An 18,140-nucleotide genomic window follows, 5' to 3' on the forward strand; every position below is an offset into this window, starting at 1 on the left:
TGTCTGAAGAGTTAAAAATCTCACAAGATGGGTTCAATAGCAAGAGAAGACAGAAAAGGATCAGTGGAGGAGAAAAAGGTAAAACAGTAGAAATTCCCCGCTGTCACTGACCATATTGGTGGACAAACGAAGAAGGAATCTATGATCGTATCAATTCACGCAGGAAAACATTTTTGACAATTCCTTCCAAACCGATCTAAAGGTTTAACAAAATTCTCATTGAAATCCCAGCAAAATTTTTCTGCAAGTATAGACAATATTATCATAAATCTATGTGGGTTATACATGATAATTATAAGCTATAAAGTATAAAACTTTTAGAAGATAAGAGAAATCTTCCAGACCAAGGGCTTAGGGAAAAGACAGGACAACTATGGAAAACATGACTACACTGTGTGGCACATTCTGATTGGGTGGGTCCGGGCCTCAGGCGGTGAAAGAACTCACCCCCCAGGACAGAACAAAGAGACAGAGGTTTGTTGAATACATTGGGGGCGGGGTTGGGGGGGGGGGCGCAGGACAGCAGAGAGACTGTCCGCCAGGAGGCAGTGGTGAGGCGTTGTGGTTACAGGATGCAGTGAGGAAGCATGCGGACGGAGGAATTTTCCCTGTTTTGGTAATCTTAGGAGTCGGGCCTGGTTGTAGGCAGTCCATTGGTCCGCTGGGGCCAATGGCACTTCAGGGTGGGTCACTTACTGGGCCTCTTGCATTCAGCCTGGCGGTCACTGTAGGCCCCTGACTCAGACTTCCACTGCCCAGGCTCGTTGCCTGAAAGCAGCCTCTACACGTTGGATTCAGCAAAACCAAAAACAACTGTTGTTCCGCAGAACACCTTGTAAAGAAGATGAAAGGTGGGCTGCTGACTGCGAGAGACTGTTTGCAAATGGAAGCTCTAATAGGTACTCGTACTTAGTAAGAATAAATATATAATGAACTCTCAAAATTCCACACTAAGTCAGAAGTGGGCAAAAGACATTGTTGTCTGCGGGACGGTGGTCTGCACACCCAGGCCTGCAATCTCCAGAGCCTGCGAGTTTTCTGACTTAATATGGTCGCGGTAACTGCGGTTGTAGGTGGAATTCAGATTGCCAGCCACCTGAATTTAGAGGGAGGGTTTATCCTGGATTGTCCATGGGGGCCTGAATGAGGACTCTCCAGGGAAACAGAGCCAGGAGGCGGTGTGGATGCAGAGAGAAAAGATTTATTTTCAGGAATTGGCTCACATGATTGTGGAAGCCGACGAGTCTCAAACGGCAGGGCAGGCTGGAGCCCACGAAAGAGCGGACACTGCAGTCCAGGTCTGAAGGCCATCTGCTGGGAGAAGTCCCTCCTGCACGGGAGGGATTAGTGTTTTTGCTCTAATCAGGCCTTCAACTGATGGAATGAGGCTCACCCCCATTATGGAGAACTGTCGGCTTTACCCAAAGTCCAACAGTCTGAAAGTAAATCTCATCAAGAAGCCCCTCATGGAAACATCCAGAATATTTGGTCACATGTCTAGGCCATGTGGTCAGCCAAGTTGGCACCTAAAATTAATGCTCACAGAGAACCCCATGAAATCTCAAATGTCTATATAACCAGCACAGGGAGAACCAGAGAGAGGACAGGCTTTGAAGATGGAGAAGACCAACCACAGCCAAGGAACGTAGTGCCTTCTGGGCACTGGAAGAGGCAGAGGAAGAAAGTCTAGAGAGCCCTTGGAAGTCACACATCGCTGCCGTCCACCCAGTGTGGACTCTGTCCTCTGGGACTATTAAGATGATAAATTTATGTTTCTTTCTTAATGTTTTTATTTTTGAGAGAGAGAGAAAGAGCACAAGCAAGGGAGGGGCAGAGAGAGAGGGAGACACATATCTGAAACAGGCTCCAGGCTCTGAACCGTCAGCATAGAGCCCGACATGGGCCTCGAACTCACGAACCATGAGATCGTGACCTGAACTGAAGTCGGATGCTCAACCGACTGAGCCACCCAGGTGCCCCTAAATTTATGTTGTTTTAAGTGAGTGTTGAGGACACGCCTGCCCCAGGTAGTTCTCCCCAGGTTTGCTCCCCAGCCCCTCACAGGGAAATGCCCGGAGCTGCCTTCTCCCAGTGGCATAGGTAGGAAGTGGGACAAAAATTAAGAAAATTGTCAATTACTGATCAAATGCAGGTCATTTGGGGCTGATTGTTGTAGCAACTGCTGCTTAACCACTCGGACGGTGGCCCTGGACGGTGGGTCACAATTCTGTCACTCGAGGTGCCGCTGTCCATTTGTGTTTTGTTTCCACTGTCTCATGCGGGGACTGCTGGCTCAAGGACCTGAACAGCAGAAGTCCACACCACTGGTCTATATGTCATCAGTCCATTAATTAGCTCAAGTGGGACATGAAACCGACCACATCACCCGCAAACCCAAGCCACGTTAACATGCCTGACGGACATTGCAGATATTTGCAGCGTCCTTCATGATCACTCCCACAGGTAGAAGGGTTCCACTACATCCACCAGGAAGAATACCTAAGCAAAAATCTGCAAAAGTTCCCCATTTCAGCAATAAAAAAATCAGAACTCTAAGAGACCCCTGGTAGGCCAGCCCTCTTTAGAGCCATTACCAGGTTTTAGGAGGCATGGTTGTTCTCTTTTACCCTGGTCCACTCCCCTGGGACCCCACACCTGTTTACACAAGATCAGTGGCCTGGGCAGACCACCCACCCCACTGTGAGCCTGGGGACAGGTATCAGTCCTGGTCGGGCATGACCCAGGGGAGCCAACCAGAGTCCTTCCTTTGGGGTTTTCTCACAGATGTCAATGGAGAAAAGCCTAGAGTGTCTGAGACAATGAGCTGTGGGACATATGTAGCCATGCTCCTGTCTTGGGATGAGAGTCCACCACCAGAGAGAAGTCGGGGCTGCTGAGAAGGAGGGAAAGGGGGAGAGTGGCAGACCTGGGGCATCAGCCCTATTCTTCTGGAAATGCTGGTTCCAGCGCTCACCATCCGCCTTCCAAGGCACCTCTTGTCACTTAAGCTGATTTTGGTTGGCTCTGCCACGTGCCCTTAGAGTCTTGATTACTATCCCACCCCTCGGGCTTCAAGGACTGCAGGACAAAAGAAGGCTCCAGAACAGGAAGTGAGCACGCTAAGGGGATCTCTGTTACCCTACTGCGCCAGTCAGCCTCCCTGCTTCATCACACGGCCCCGACACAGCCCTCCCTGCACAGGGGGCAGGACGCCACTCACTTCCTGCGTGACGTCACAGGGCCCTGGACACCAGACTCCCTGCATAAGGGGCGGGATCCTGTGCACTTCCTGCCATGACGTCACAGGATGCTGGACACTAACCTCCCCGGAACACGGGGTAGGACCCCGCGCCCTTCCCATCATGACGTCACAGCTCCCCAGACATGGCCCTCCCAGCACGAGGGTGCAGGACCCCACTCACTTCCTGCTGTGAGGTCACAGGACGCTGGACACTACCCTCCCCAGAACACAGGGTGGGACCCTGCTCACTTCCTGCCGTGATGTCACAGGACCCTGGACATTCCAGGGTATCCTGGAGACCAAGGTCTTCAGGGCATGGTCTTCCTCCTTCAGCTGGAGGGAACATGGCAGGAGACAGAGGAGTGACCCTGTTTGTCCTGCTGCTGTCCTGCTGGCGCCACACGGAGCCCCAGCCCATCAACATGACTTCAGGTACAGTCACAGGTGGGTGGCTGTTGGGCGGGTGGGAAACGCACGTCTCCCTGGGGCTGAGTCAGGCCCCTCCCCACCTCCCCAGTTTCCCATCCATTTCTGGGAGAGAGTGAAGCGAGTTGAACACTTTTTCTACCTTGAAAGTCCTTTTCAAACTCCAGAACCCCATGGGGAAGGAGCGTATGCGATGTATTTTCACTTGTTATCACAGATGATTTCTAGGGCGCCTGGTGGTTCAGTCAGTTGAGCGGCCGACTCTTGATTTCGGCCCAGGTCTTGACCCCAGGGTCATGGGATCCAGCCCCGCATTGGCCTCCGTGCTGAGTGTGGAGCCTGCTGGGGGTTTTCTCTCTCTCCCCTCTCTGCCCCTCTCCCCTGCTCATGCACATGCTTGCTCTCTCTCTCTCTCTCTCTCTCTCCCTCTCCCCCTAAACTAAGGAAACAAAGACAATTTCTAACCTCCCGAAAGTCGAGGGGCAGCACAGAGACCCTGCCGCCCCCGCCCCGTCCGCCACCCCGCACTTCCTGCACACACACACTGCTGCTGTCCCGGGACCTTGTAGTCCTGTCCAAATGGTCTTACTGCTTCACCTAAACTTTTTCTTGCTAACGTGAGGCGGTTGTCCCTTACACGCCGGTGTCATGAAGACCCGGACAAAATTAACGGAAGCCTGCACAGCAGCTCATCCCGGCTGCACCCGATCCGCCGTGGTCCCCGAATGCCCTTGTCAGGGAGGGTGCCGATCACACCCAGGACGGCCCCCATGTGTCTCTGGCCCCGGCCCTCCCATGCTGGCCCCTTCCTTGTGGAGGATCTGAGCGGGGACAGGCCGGTCGGGACGGGATGGGACTCTGTGACTCCCCAGCAAAGGATGGCAGGGAGGGGGTGCTCCATGACCCCCCTACCCCACTTCCTGCCAGGAAGCTCTATTCTCAGGCCACCCGGCCACTCTTACACCTGCCGCACAGGTCACCACAGATGGAAGGAACGGGGCAGAGATGGTCCTCCAGCCCCAGCTCCCAAGGATGGCTGAGTGGACCCTGAAGGCTCACCCACAAGGTTTGGGGGGCTCCTCTGAGAGTAGAACCATGGGTGCTGCCCGAGCCGGCTCTGTGTCCCCTCCCGCCCTTGCCACGCCCACACGTCCGGGTTGGGGGGCAGGGGTTGGGCCAGGCTGCAGTCGTGCCAGAAGTCAGGTGGTCCTGAAAGGACTGAACATCCCCAACTTCCTTTTCTTCAGCAAACTGAGCTCTGAGGCGCTTCCCAAGGACAGTGTCCTTTGCGACGCCGTGGGTGCGGATGGGGCTGTAACAGGAGGGGGCTGTGTGTCCCCCATGGGAGGGCGTGTCCCTCCAGGCTGCTCCTTCCTGCTCAGACTGTCACGTGCCAGTGCCCTCGGGAGGTGCTCCCAGCGCTCAGTGACGGAGCACTCCTCCAGCCCTAAGGCAGCCCGCCCCTCCCCGACCTGGTCTCCTGTCCAGACAGGGACACCCTTAGGTGACCGTCATGGTCTTCCCGGCTTGAAAGGCCAGTTAAGGGCAGTCTCTAAATCATTTTCTGAAAGGAAACAGTGGGTTTCCTTATGGGCTTGCGGCTGGGGCGCAGGGGAGCGGGAGTACCCGTCTCCGGGGGTCCCAAACAGACCAGCTCCGGCCGCTGACAAAATCCAAAGGTGGAGACAGTGGTAGTGACACGAGAAATGAGTTCATTTCGGTGAGGCCGACAGCCAGAAGACAGCGCGGACTGGTGTCTCCAAGACTGTCTCCAAATGCAAAGACCCTTCCAGGTTTATCTGCAGAGATGTGGGACAGAGGCCAAGGCACAGGCAGATGGACAGGAAGGGTCATGTGCATCATTGTCATGGGGTCCATCACGTGTGGGCTCCGGCCGGCTCAGGCAGTTTCCATTCCCATCAGAGGAGGCTTTGCCCTCCGAGTCTTGCTTGAGTTAAGGGAGAAACTGGAAATGAGAACTTCATCTATTAGAAAGTTTGCAGTCAAAACGGGGATGGTTGAAGTCCCCCCCCCCGGGGGCTTACCGCCTCCCAGGGCACTGGTGACGTTGGCCAACGTGAGCCGCCCTGACCACGAGGAGAGACGGGAACGGCAGCCACGGGCCTGGTTTGCCTTGTTTTCCCCAAATTAACCAGAGCACAGCCGCAGAGGTCAGCAGCGAGCCCTTCCCGGTGTCCGTGATGCGCACTGTGCAAATATGGAGGAGTAGTCAGGGATCCTGGTAACTCCGGCGCTCGGCGGTTTGAAGCCGAGAGACTGTCAGTCGGAGGTGACAACAGGCGAAACACGCCACAGCCGCCACCGTTGACAATGCACTTTGAAAACCGTGCGGGTATTCTAGAGCATAAATATTTTTCTGCACACGCTTGCTGCCTGACTGGCACAATACTCCCATTATAATCACGGGACAGACACAGAATGAAAAGAGTATTTTTGACAAAGTGCTCGCTCGACGCAGCTGTGCCCATTCTTAATGACTCATTAATGCCTCATCCTCGGCGAACTGTACTTTTGTTTGCCTCGTTGCCGGGAGGTCAGCACACTGGGAAGCGATTGTCATCTCCGTGCAGACCTCCTTGCAGAGATTTCCGCATTGTTCTAAGCCCCGCGTGCAGATGAGGCCATTGGTATGCAGATTGTCCGTCATTAAAACCATTTGAAAATCAGCGTCGTCACTGGTTTACTGTTGGAACGAGTCTGCAGACGCCTGCGAGCTCTGTGCAGCCGGGCAAGGTGGCGCTGCCCAGCGGGTCCCGGGCGTGCCCTCTCCCCTCCCCGGGGGCGGGAGGGGAGGCTGACCTTGACCCTGAGTCGAGGAAATGGACGAGGACACCCAGCTCTGAGCAAAAGGAGTAGTAGGGAGCCCCCGGCTGGTGCCGCTGTACAGAAACCCTCACTCCATGCACTGTCGGGCCCCCAGTTAGGCCAGGGAGGCTGGGGGTCGGGCGTCCAGGGATCCCACGGAAGTCTGCCGTCTGGCCCGGCCGGCTCACCCCTGAGACCCCGTGCCTTCCCTGTAAACAGACCACCTGGAATCACTCTGCTTCTGAAGGGGAGAGAGCCGGTGGCCAGTCTCTCTGGGACCCCCTCCCGACCAGAGAACCCCCACCGTTCCCCAAATCACATCCCTAAGCTCCCAGAGGCACCGGCCTCTCTGGAGCCCTTCAGAAAGGATGTCCGCGTCCCTCTTGGTTGACTGTCCGCGGAGCACGTGCAAGGGCAGTCATCCCTGGTGCCAGGACGCGTGTTCCCTTCTGAGGGACGGTGCCAGCGAGCACTGCCCCACACGGCAGGAGTCAGAGCACAGGGCACGTCCCTCTACCACACGGCCACCTTGCCCGCCACTTTCCGGATGAGAACCCAGTCCTGGGAACCCCTTGCAGGCCTCTCCCCCCTGCAGCGGGCTGGTGGGCGCCGCAGAGAGAGAGATCAGTGCAAATTCAATGAATTGTTAAACTATTAGGGTATTTATTTCCCCCCTAGGTCCAACCACTGAAATGCCACCCAACTCAAAAGATCAGGAGGATATACCTGGAATATTTGGTAAGGAACCTCCTCATATCGGTATTTGGTCTGTATCTGGAGGGGTGGGTGCCTGTGAATGGGTGCTCCCCAGAGAACCTGGTGGTACAGGTGGAGGGTGTGATTTGGTTTGAGGTTAGAACCACACGCCATGGCCACAGCCATGGCCACGGCTTCAGTGCTTTCACCTGAGTCAAACTTCCAAGAATTCAGGAAAGAAGTAGAATTTTAGGCCATTAGACGCAAGAAGGGCCGTGGAGCATCGCTTCTGAATGCAGGTCCCCAGACCAGCAAACCGCGCCAGCCAGGAGCACGTAAGAAATGCCCAGTATCCAGCCCTCCCCAGAAGCCCTGCTGTCCTGGGAATCGCTGACTTTAGGGCTGCTCAAAAGAAGTACAACGCAGGCCACACATACGGTTTTAAATTGTCTAGTAGCCATATATTTTTTAAGTGTTTATTTTATTTTTGAGAGGGACAGAGAGAATCCCAAGCGGGCTCCATGCTGCCAGCACAGATCCTGATATGGGCCCTGAACTTAAAAACTGTGAGATGGCGACCTGAGCAGAAATCAAGTATCAGATGCTTAACCGACTCAGCCCCCAGGCGCCCCATCCAGTAGCCATATTTTTTTTTAAAAGAAGCGGGTGAAACTTAATCACATTTTGTTTGATGTTATCATTTCAACGTATAACCAACATAAAAGTACTAATGAGGTATTTTCAGCCTTTTGTCACACAGAGTATTCACAGTTCAGTGTAGTTCACGCTTAGAGGACATGTCAGTCGGACACACGTGGGTCCCACATGGCCAGAGCTACGGGGCCCCCAGTTCTGGTCCAGCCCTCACTTCACATTTGTAGAAGCCCCCTGGGCAGAGAGAGGGCTCCCGGCAGTCTCCCTCCTGCTGGGACGGCTCTCCCCCTAGGCTCCGGCTGGGGACTTGGACTTCCCTGGGTCTGAGCAGGAGCCCTAGAAACTCAAACAGCGGAGTGCCTGTCTGGTGATGTGGGCTCTTTCCAGCAGCGTCTCTGCCACGACGTTGGACTTTGCTGCATTTCCAAGTCTGATGCAGCAGAGGCCCTGGGAAATCCTCTCTGACCGCCAGAGGGATGGTAGACAGACAGACAGGTGGATTGGCAGATTACATGAATGAGCGAATGAATGAATGTTCCAGTTTGGTCTGGGGCTACTCCACTCATCTCTGCGCTTCCCGTCTCAGACTCAGAGGCAGTGGTTCCAATGCCCACAGGTGCCTCAGTCCCCCTGAAGCAGGTCCTGGCCGTAAAACGACAGGACATCAGCTCTGTGTGTGGTCCAGGCCTTGGGGAGAACTCAGGTGCATGGAGGCCCCTGCCCCACGCAGGTGTGAGCTTAAAGGTGTGACTTAGATGCCCTTAAAAATGCTACGTGCAGGTCAGGTAAGTCTGAGGGTGCCAGACCTGGAAGGGTGAGGCCTCATCAGGTGAACTTTCCAGCAAGAACGGGGCACCAGCAGGTCCATGAGCGGTGGAGACAAACGCTCCCAAGTTTCCTGGGGGCTCTGACCGTCCCAGGCCCCGCAGGACCATAGTCCTGACCCCAGCACCCCCTCCATCCCGTGGGCTGACCCCCCAAAGTCCCGGCTACTGTGGAGAAAGTCGGAAAGGATGAGTCACTGGGATTTCTGATCAACTAAGCCCAGAAGGGGAGCTGAGGCTCCCTGTCCACCCTCCCCATACTTCCCCCGGGTAGGGGCGGGCGAGTAAGACATCCTTGTCTCTGGAAATAAGTGAGGCCACCGCGTGAGAACAGTAGGGTCTGCCCATTCAGAGCTCCCTGTAGCAGGGCATCCGCCAGGCCACCGCCATGTGCTTGTGGCAGAGACTCAAGTGGGTGGGGCGGGGAGAGCTCAGGATGGAAAAGAGGTGGCTGGGGGCAGGGACCCTGGGGGAGGTGCTGGCCCAGGACAGCTGGGAGAGGGGCCTGGGGAATGTGTTGGCCCAGGACAGCTGGGGGGGGGGGGGGGGGGGGGGGGGGGGAGGTGCTGGCCCAGGACAGCTGAGGGGTGCTTAGCGGAGGTGCTAGCCCAGAACAGCAATGGGGGGGGGGGGGCGGCGGGGGGCGCCCGTGGGGGAGGTCCTGGGCCAGGACAGCTGGGTGGGGGGGCCCAGACGTGGGTGCTGGCCAGGACACCGGGGCAGCTAACCAGAAGCAGGTCCAGGGATGGGTTAGGGAAGCACACGGGGCTTTCTCTGATTGGTCCCAGGTTGGAAGCAGGACAACAGTTGGAGAAGCCGTCCTGCCTTCAGGGGCAGATTGCCCGGGGGTGGAGGTGCGGCTACAGGAGTGCCTTCTGGAAGGCACCCCCCCAACCCGGCCGTCTGGGCTACGGCCGACACCATGGGCTGGTTTTATTTTGACGTAGGTCTGGTGCTTGTCTGTTTGTATATTCAGTATCTCATTTATCAGAAACAACAAGTTACCCATAAGAAATTAGACACAATTCAAAGACAGCATTGTCTCACTCGTACAGCAACCTGATGCTCTGTCACTCCCTGAAGGTTTCTGCTACGATTACACGCACAGTGCCTCTGGAGGCCTGTTGGAACTTGTGGTTTGGGTTTGCTCACCTCTGAGGTGTCCCCCAGCCCCCCCTCTGAAGGTGGTGTGAGGTCGGCTGGCTTCGGCCTCCTCTTGGCCCTGAGGACTGTCCCCGCCCACTTTGAGGACCTCTCAGGATGTGTGCAGCTGATGGTCTCTAGTGTCCCCAGGAGGCCACCCGACTTCCTTCACGAGGTAGACTGGTTCCAGGAGCTCCCACTGCTTTGAGCTGGTCAGTCAGGCTCCTGTCCCGGCCCCTGGTGGGTGCTCTGTAAAGTGCTGTGCACAATCACACATGTAGAGTCCTGCCCCTCGCACGCGGCTGCGTATTTGCTCCAGACAGAGACCAAGGACCAGGGCTGGGCCGCCCTTGACCCCCAGGCACCTGGACAGTTTCTGGCACACAGTAAGTGCTCAATACAAGTTTATTATTCCCATGAATCTCCGCTCTTCTGTCTGACCCAAAATCTAACTAGACACCTTGATCTTCGGGACTTAAAATGGGCTCTTCTGCACAATAACTGGCCCAGAAGAGTGGCCAAAATCTTCTCAAGGTGGAAACAGGTGTGGCAAAAACCACTGGCCACATGAGCAGGGCCAGAATGGCAGCAGTAAGGGGCTGTGCTCCTGTGTCACCAGCAGCTCGGCGACATCAAGTCATGGCCCTGAGGCCACCCTGGCCATCACTTGAGCTTCTGCCTGTGGTCATGGATGGCGTCCACAGTCCCAGAACTGTGTCTACTTCCAGGGCAGGGAAAAGTAAGGGTGTGGGGGGTGAAGCCACCCACTTCTCTCTACCGGGAGAAGCAAAGTTCCTGTCAAAGCCAGTAGGCTCGCTGACCTTTGCATGTCCCGAGCCCCCAGCCGCCCCACGGCCCCAGCCAAGTTTAGCTTCTGTGGGGGAGGTTGGAGGACGCCACACAGAGCCGTGCAAGAGCGTCTTCCCGTACATGGTGGTGAAACCTTTGTTTCCAGTGGCCCTTCACGTCTGTTCCCCTGGACTCCTGTAAGTCACATGACTTGGAACCCGGGTGGGCAGCCGTGTGCTTTGCCCAGGATCTCAGGGCTCCCAGGATGTGGACCAGGAAAGTCTGGGCAAACTAGTCATCGCCTGCTAGGTGGGCTCCAGCCTCAGCACCTGGACCGATTGCTCAGGGTTCCTCGTAGGCGGCAGAGGTCGGTCGACTCCCAGCTGCTGTCTTTTAAATTACATTAGTCTCCACCACGGTCCCCGACTGTGCTAAGGGCTTTCCACATACACGGCTTTATGTGACCCTCGTAACATGCCTGATGAGATAAGACAGACCCATTTTACAGAGGAGAAAACTGAGGGTCCAAGTAGAAGCTGCCTGGGTCGTGATCCAGTGAGAGTGAAACCAGGACGTGGGTCCCGTCTGTCTGACGCAAAGCCCAGTGTGCTTACGTTAGAAGCTTCCTGGGAGCTGTCAGGGAGACGTAGAGGGAGAGAGAAAACAATGCTGCGTTCTGCAGAAATCGGGAAAGACCGGGTGCCTCCAAGGGGACAGCTTGGGGAAAGTCTCAGAGGGGACAGAAGGACAGAGGGGCAGAGAGTAGAGGTGGGACGGCATCTGGACCAGGCTTTCTAGCCTCGTGTCTTTGGGGAACAAAGTTTATTGTCCAGGGCATCTGGACATCCTCAAGTTTTCAGGAGTTGTTGAGGGGGGCGGTGATCTCCCACCCCAGACAGGGCTCTTTAGAGACCCCAACCCTGTCCATCTCCACGGTGCCCCTTGAGTTCCGGTTTCTAGTCCCGCTTCACAGACTGCCTTCGGTCCAGGTAGAACAAAAGGGTACCTGTCCTGCTCTGCTGGTTCTGACATGTCCTTATGTGCTTTTCCCAAGATGAAATTCTAGTCCAAGAGATGTTGAATCCAAATAAGTCATCAGTGGCTGGAAAGCACATGACAGCATCAACATTGTCAACAAAGTTGTTCAACGATAAAAGCAAGTATACATTTTTTAAACCTGTGATTGCATTGCGTGTACTCCTAGAGGTCTGTGGTCTAGGTCAGACCTAGAGGTCTGATTGTGAAGACATAATCCTACCAGTTTACATTCTTTAAGGCCAGCTTACTTCTGGGGCAAAAGCAAATGGCGGTGTGCAAGAAACAGGTGTCCAACCTTCTCTGTAACCTTCCCGAGATTGAGGCGGCCAAGCCGAGGCTGGCAGAGACGAGTTCCTCTTATTTTGGGGTGGTCTCGGGGGTGCACACGCAAGCAGGCTCTTGTGCTCAGGATGCAAAGGCGGCTTAGCCACTGCGGGAACAGGGGGGACACATGGAAACGGGGACTTGCGACCACCCGCTCACTGACACGTACCTAAGCGTTGAGAGCGCGGGCAGTGACATTGACCCCATTGCAAGCGGGACAGAACAAAGGTCTGAAGAACCTGCCCGAGGCCACACCGCTAGTAGTGAACGTGGAGAGAGAAGGCGCTTTTCCAAAGGGCGGTTCCGTGGTGTCCGGGGTGCGTGTCGATCAGTGAAACAGCTTGCTGGGAACCAAGACCCAGTATTTGGCTGACAGTTGCCAAGGGGAGGCCGGGAGCAGAAATCCACAAGCAGTGCGTGAACTGTATTCAGCAGCTGGGAAGTTCAGCACTTTCTTGCAATTGTGCACCCAGATGTGAATTCCGGTTCCTGGGACGAACACCACCCAGCATCTGCTGGGGCCCAAACTGCTGGGTTCAAGGCGGTCAAATGACGCCTGACTCTGGTACATCTCAACTTTCCAAGGCACGTTTTCAGTAGACCTTGACAACTGTTAGCGTTCCGTAAGATACAGTGTGGACCCAAACGTTCGTGTATGTGTAATCAAAAATTTGTTTCCTTATTTTTTCCATGGTCTTCATCAAAGATGACAGCATGAATGAGAATTTTGAAGTTGGTGGCACTCAGAATTATCATGGACTCTCCGATAATTCACAATTCTCTATTGGCAGTGAGGACAAAATTTTCAATAATGGTAAATGCAACACAGTAATGCCCTTGCCTTAGGAGAAGGTGGTGGGGAGGACAGAGGAGCCAGGCAGATGTACATGGGGAAGTCCCCGTCACGGAGGATGAAAGCGTGGCTGGGGAGAGATTGAGGCTGCTTCACTCCAGTTGGGCTGATTTCCCGTCTCATCGAGGAACCGCCTGCCCACCACCCCTGCCCGTGGTTCTGACCCAGAGAAGCAGAGCCTGGCAGGAAGGTCCCGGCAGGCAGGTGGCCACTAGCTGGGAGGAAGGGCCGCCACACTGCCCGCCCCTCCCACACGTCAGCTGGGTACCTGCCTCTCCCTGGGGGTCAGGGGTTGGGCAGGGAGAGCCAGTGTCGCCCCCACCACCAGGGAGGTTCCCCCGGAGTGAGGGAAAGTGTCCCTCCAACGGCCAAGGTTGCTGAAATGAACTCCAGTGTTCAGGCTCTGAGGCTGAGGAGCTAGCCCCCCACGGGGTGACAGATCTTTTCCTCACCCTAAAGATGACGCAAAAGAAAGGTGCCCATGTAGCTCGCGGGACGCCTGGCCCGTGAAGGGTTGTGGCAGGCTCTAGAGAAGAGAGCTTGTGAAATGGCAGCTTTCTGCTTCCATCACTCCTTCTGTGTTTCTTTATTGGGATTTTTGCCCTGAGGAAGAGCTTGTACCTTATTTATTCATTCACTTACCCCAGATTTGCCTTGGGGGGTCCCTCCATTTGGCTCTTTGGTCCTGTTACTGTGCCCCCTCCTTCTGAACACCTCCCCACTTTCTGGCACCATGAGGTGTTCTGGGCCTCTAGCCTCCCAGCCCCAGCCCTGGAGTCGTGATTCTTTTTCACCAAAGGATGGAACTTAGAAACAAAGTGGGTGTCAGGTGGACTTGAGTAGAATGTCATTGCCTCCTTCAGCAGGCTGGGCTGGGAAGTATGTGACCACACACAGAGACACACACGCACGCATGCACATGCACACGCAGAGACACATACACACAGAGACACACACTCGTGCACACGCAGAGACATGCACACACAGAGACACATATTTGTGCACATGCAGAGACGTGCGCACACAGAGACACACGCTCGTGCACACAGACACGCATGTGCATATGCAGAGACACATGCTCGTGCACACGCAGAGATGTGCACACACAGAGACACGCAGTACACATGCAGAGACGTGCACACACAGCTAGACACATGTACACAGATAAGCACATGCACACACAGACACACATGCGTGTGCACACAGGCACACGCAGACGTGTGTGCTTATGCAGACCTACAGACACACATGCGTGTGCAGATACAAACACACACAACCAGTCACGCACACACAAATGTGCAACACAGGCGTGCACACGCACAAACACAGAGGCACGTGCACACGCAGCCATATTAAACTGTCTCCCTCTTTCTCTACGTAAAACCATGACCTGCAGCTGACAGGCCTCCATCCCGCTCCTTGGAACTTTCTTAAAAATCTGGCTCCCATTTCCACAGTAACTGAAGCACTTGCTTAGTCTAGAGACTTCGGATTGCTCCCCCCACCCCTTGGGAAAATCAGATTGGCCAACAGGAGAGCAGTGTCAGTGAGGAGTTCTTTGTCTCTGTCTCACGTGTGGTTCGCAGGGTCACCCGGGGCACGTCTTTCCTCCCGCCCTTTCTGTGTGCCCCTCGTTTCCCGTGAAGCCAGGCTCATTCCTCATGCTGTTGATGTTAGATGTTTGTATTTGTATATGTGGGCATTACTATGGTTTTGGAGGTCATCATGATAGACAGAGGTATGTACCAGAATCCGCTAGTGGCCCACCACGTGCATGCCTAGTGGGCCATCCCCACGAGTCCCGTGTTCCCTTGGGCTCAAATGAGATTCATGTACACTCAGATCACCTCCCTTGTTAGGTGAGGGCGCCCACCAGGCTCTGCTTTGTCCCCTCACACCAAGCTGGGAGCCACCGCACACCCTTAAGGGAGCTGGTGCCTGGTTCTCCAGCGGGGCACGCCCCTGTGCCAGTGAACCATGTCTCGTGCCTGCCGTCTTTCTACTTGTTTCCATTTTACATTGTCTCTACAGTTCTGCAGGGTGCCACGGCAACAGCCTGCTGGGCGTGTGTTTGCATGTTGTTGGAGATGTAAATTCTCCTAATTGGGAGGTGGGGCCAGCAAACAAGTGAATACAAGGTGTTGATAGATGATGCCTGACTTGATACTTGTGCCATGGCTTTCCAGAACACGTTATTTTTTAAAGCTTATTTATTTATTTTGAGAGAGAGAGAAGGTGCAAGTCATGGAGGGGCAGAGAGAGAGAGAGAGAGAGAGGGAGAGAGAAAGAACCCCAAGCAGGCTCCTCACTGTCAGTACAGAGCCCAATGCGGGCTTGAACCTACGAACCGTGAGATCATGACTGGAGCCAAAGTCGGACACTTAACCGACTGAACCACCCACGCGCCCCAAGAACACATTTTTAAATAAAATTTGAAAATGATACTGCATTTCAACTTAATGTTCGAAAATAAAACATGGCCGAAATGTTCATAAATGTGTAATCAAAACACTGTCTACCTGTTTTTTCCATGTTCGTCATCGAAGAACCCAGTACTGACCAGAGTTACCGACTCAGCAATCCTGAGGGTTACAGTGAATCACAGTTCTCTTCTGGCGGTAAGGACAGAGTTTCCAATGACAGTGACTGTGACTCCGTAGCTACCTCTGCCTGCATGCCGGGAAGATGGGGCAGGAGAGTCAGTCTGCCTTGCTGCTGTTACAAATGAGGACATCTTTGCCCTGTGTGCTGTAACTGTTTTCTTTGTGTATTTGAATGCTGTTGATTTTTGAAGGCTAAGTATTATTCTGCTCTCTTCTTAAATCCTTTTATTGTTTCAGTTCATTTTAACATTGATGCTTTAGGGTTTTCCAAACATACTGCATTATCACGTACAAATAGAATTTTCTTCTTCTTTACCAATGTTTATGCATCTCATTGGTTTCTCTTGTCTAATTGCATTAGCTCATGTTTCTAGAACAGTGGTTGGAAGTAGCAGAGTTAGTGGGTTTCAGTGCCTCATTCACAGTCTTAGCAGAATAAGTTTAGCCAATAAGTAAGATTCTGGCTTTAGGACAAAGACTTATGTATTTTCATGTGTAAAAAAAAAAGTATCCACCAACTTTTTTACATTTTGTCCCGACCATTTTCATTATCTTTGGCAATGCTGAAGTTTTTTTCTTTAGATCTATTAATGCGGTGAATGATGTATGCATGGATTTTCCAGTGTTGAACCAACCTTGCATTCCTAGAACAGATCTCACTTGGTCATGTTCATCCTGCTCGTTGGTGTTTTATTTAGTAATTTTGCACCCAAATACAGTTCATAGGTGGTATTAGTCTGTAGTGTTTTTTGGTACTTTTTATCAGATTGAAATGTCAGTGTGATACCTGCCTCATAACAAAGATTTAAAAATTTTTTTTCTTTCTTTTTGAATCTCTTAGAAAATTTAAAGAGCATTGAAACCATCTGGTCTTTTCAGACTAGTCAGAAATGCCCTGTGAAACCATCTCATTCTGGTGCTTTTCCTAGAGTAATTACTCAGTAACTCTCTATTTCTTCTAGGCAAAGTGATTCATTTAATCTTTCTTAATCAGATGCAGTCAATTTTAGCAATGCATATTTTTTTAGAAAAACATCCATTTCTTCTGTGTTCTCAAACGTATTTGCAAGGAAGTCTCCAACTCATCGCATTATTTTAAAAATATCATTTGTTTCTACTGCTATTTCCCCCTTGTCATGTCTTATTTTATAAATATATACTCTTTTTTTATCTTCCTTATTAGGTAAACCAGCATTTTGTCTAATGTATTAATTTCTTCCGAAGATCTAGGGTATTGGCATATTAACTAACTACACCGAGTTTCCATTCTGCACCCCTATTTATCTGTGTCTTTGTCATTACTATTTCCTTCTTTATGCTTTGTTTGTAGTGAGCTTTGCTGCCTTTCCCAGTCTTCAGGCTGAGTGGCTCACTGACTTCATTTTACCAATAAGTGGTTGGTGCTCTGCTCTTTAAATGTGTCCCATAGATTCTCATATATCATGTTTTCATTGTCATTATCTCCCAGAAATTCTACAAATTTTAGTGCATAGTTCCTTTTTACCCAAAAGTTGTCTGAGAGGTGTTTTCTGATTTCTAGGTAGTAGGGCCTTTTCTCTTTGTTTCTGTTAATAATTCCTAGTTTGATTAAACTATGATCGGGAAGTGTTTTCAGTAGTGCTACTGTGTGGCTGATGTACATTTTCTTTGTGACCTGACATTAATTTCTGTGAATGCTGCGAGAGCACTGAGAAGGTGTGCACTCTGCCGGGGAGGTAAGGGTACTTATAGTATCTGCTTATTGATGATGTGGTTTAGGCCCCTCTCTGCTCACCTCTTCTTTTCTCCCTAATCTTTCCCTAGAATGGGGTGTAAATCCTCCCACTGTACACATCCTTGCATTTCCTGTAGTTTTTGCTTTACGAGCGTGATTCTTGTGACATTTGGCGCAAGGATGTTCATGAGCATTATCTCTCCGTTACGAACTCTAGCTTTCGGTATTAAAAAGAGCCCTTCTTTGTCATGTTTAATGCTTTCGGGCTTGGATTTTACTTTCCCTGATGTAAGGGTCACTACCACCTGCTTTCTTGTTATTTCAGTTTACCTGCTGTGTCTTTGTCCATTTTTTCATCTTTACGTAAATAAGCTGTCGCGCTGTAAGTACACAATGTGTACCTGGATCTTGTGTTAGCCCTTTCAGTGAAGAGGAAACCGCCTCATGAAGTCCAAAGCCTCCCTCCAGGGGGAGGTGTCGAGGAAGCAGAGCCTGGGCTGTGACGAGGCCCCAGGCCCCCAGTCACTTCCTCTTCCTGCCACAACCTGAGCCAGACTTTCGAGCGTTTGGAAAAAGCTGAACAGAAGTGTTAAGACAACTCCCACTTCAACCTGGCCCCTAAAAACTGAGGGAACGAGGGGCACCTGGGTGGCGCAGTCGGTTAAGCGTCCGACTTCAGCCAGGTCACGATCTCGCGGTCCGTGAGTTCGAGCCCCGCGTCAGGCTCTGGACTGATGGCTCGGAGCCTGGAGCCTGTTTCCGATTCTGTGTCTCCCTCTCTCTCTGCCCCTCCCCCGTTCATGCTCTGTCTCTCTCTGTCCCAAAAATAAATAAAAAACGTTGAAAAAAATTAAAAAAAAAAAAAACAACTGAGGGAACGATGCACAGTAGAGCTGGGGCTCTGGTCTCTGGGGAAGCACGGCCCCTGCTTTGTTCCCTGCCCGCCCCCCACCAGCCCCACGAGTCCCCTGTGTGTTCCCAAAGGGGCTGCTGTGTCCTCCTTGTCACC

General features: G+C 52.7%; 1 protein-coding gene across 2 annotated transcripts in view; it reads left to right on the forward strand.

The window, feature by feature from the left end:
* Positions 1-3,354: 3,354 nt before the first annotated feature.
* The window catches only part of SPACA7 (sperm acrosome associated 7), a 28,234-nt gene continuing 13,448 nt past the window's right edge, over positions 3,355-18,140 (forward strand). Inside the window, exons 1-5 of one of the 2 annotated variants that reach the window (XM_049647237.1) lie at positions 3,355-3,685; positions 7,172-7,231; positions 11,654-11,755; positions 12,668-12,775; positions 15,361-15,432. In XM_049647237.1, the coding sequence (XP_049503194.1) occupies positions 3,385-3,685; positions 7,172-7,231; positions 11,654-11,755; positions 12,668-12,775; positions 15,361-15,432 (643 nt within the window). In that variant the 5' untranslated portion in view covers positions 3,355-3,384. The remainder of the gene's footprint in view (positions 3,686-7,171; positions 7,232-11,653; positions 11,756-12,667; positions 12,776-15,360; positions 15,433-18,140) is intronic. The other variant, XM_049647238.1, reaches the window with a different exon arrangement.

Source organism: Panthera uncia (assembly GCF_023721935.1).
Source record: "Panthera uncia isolate 11264 chromosome A1 unlocalized genomic scaffold, Puncia_PCG_1.0 HiC_scaffold_16, whole genome shotgun sequence".
In the NCBI taxonomy this organism is placed as follows: Eukaryota; Metazoa; Chordata; class Mammalia; order Carnivora; family Felidae; genus Panthera; species Panthera uncia.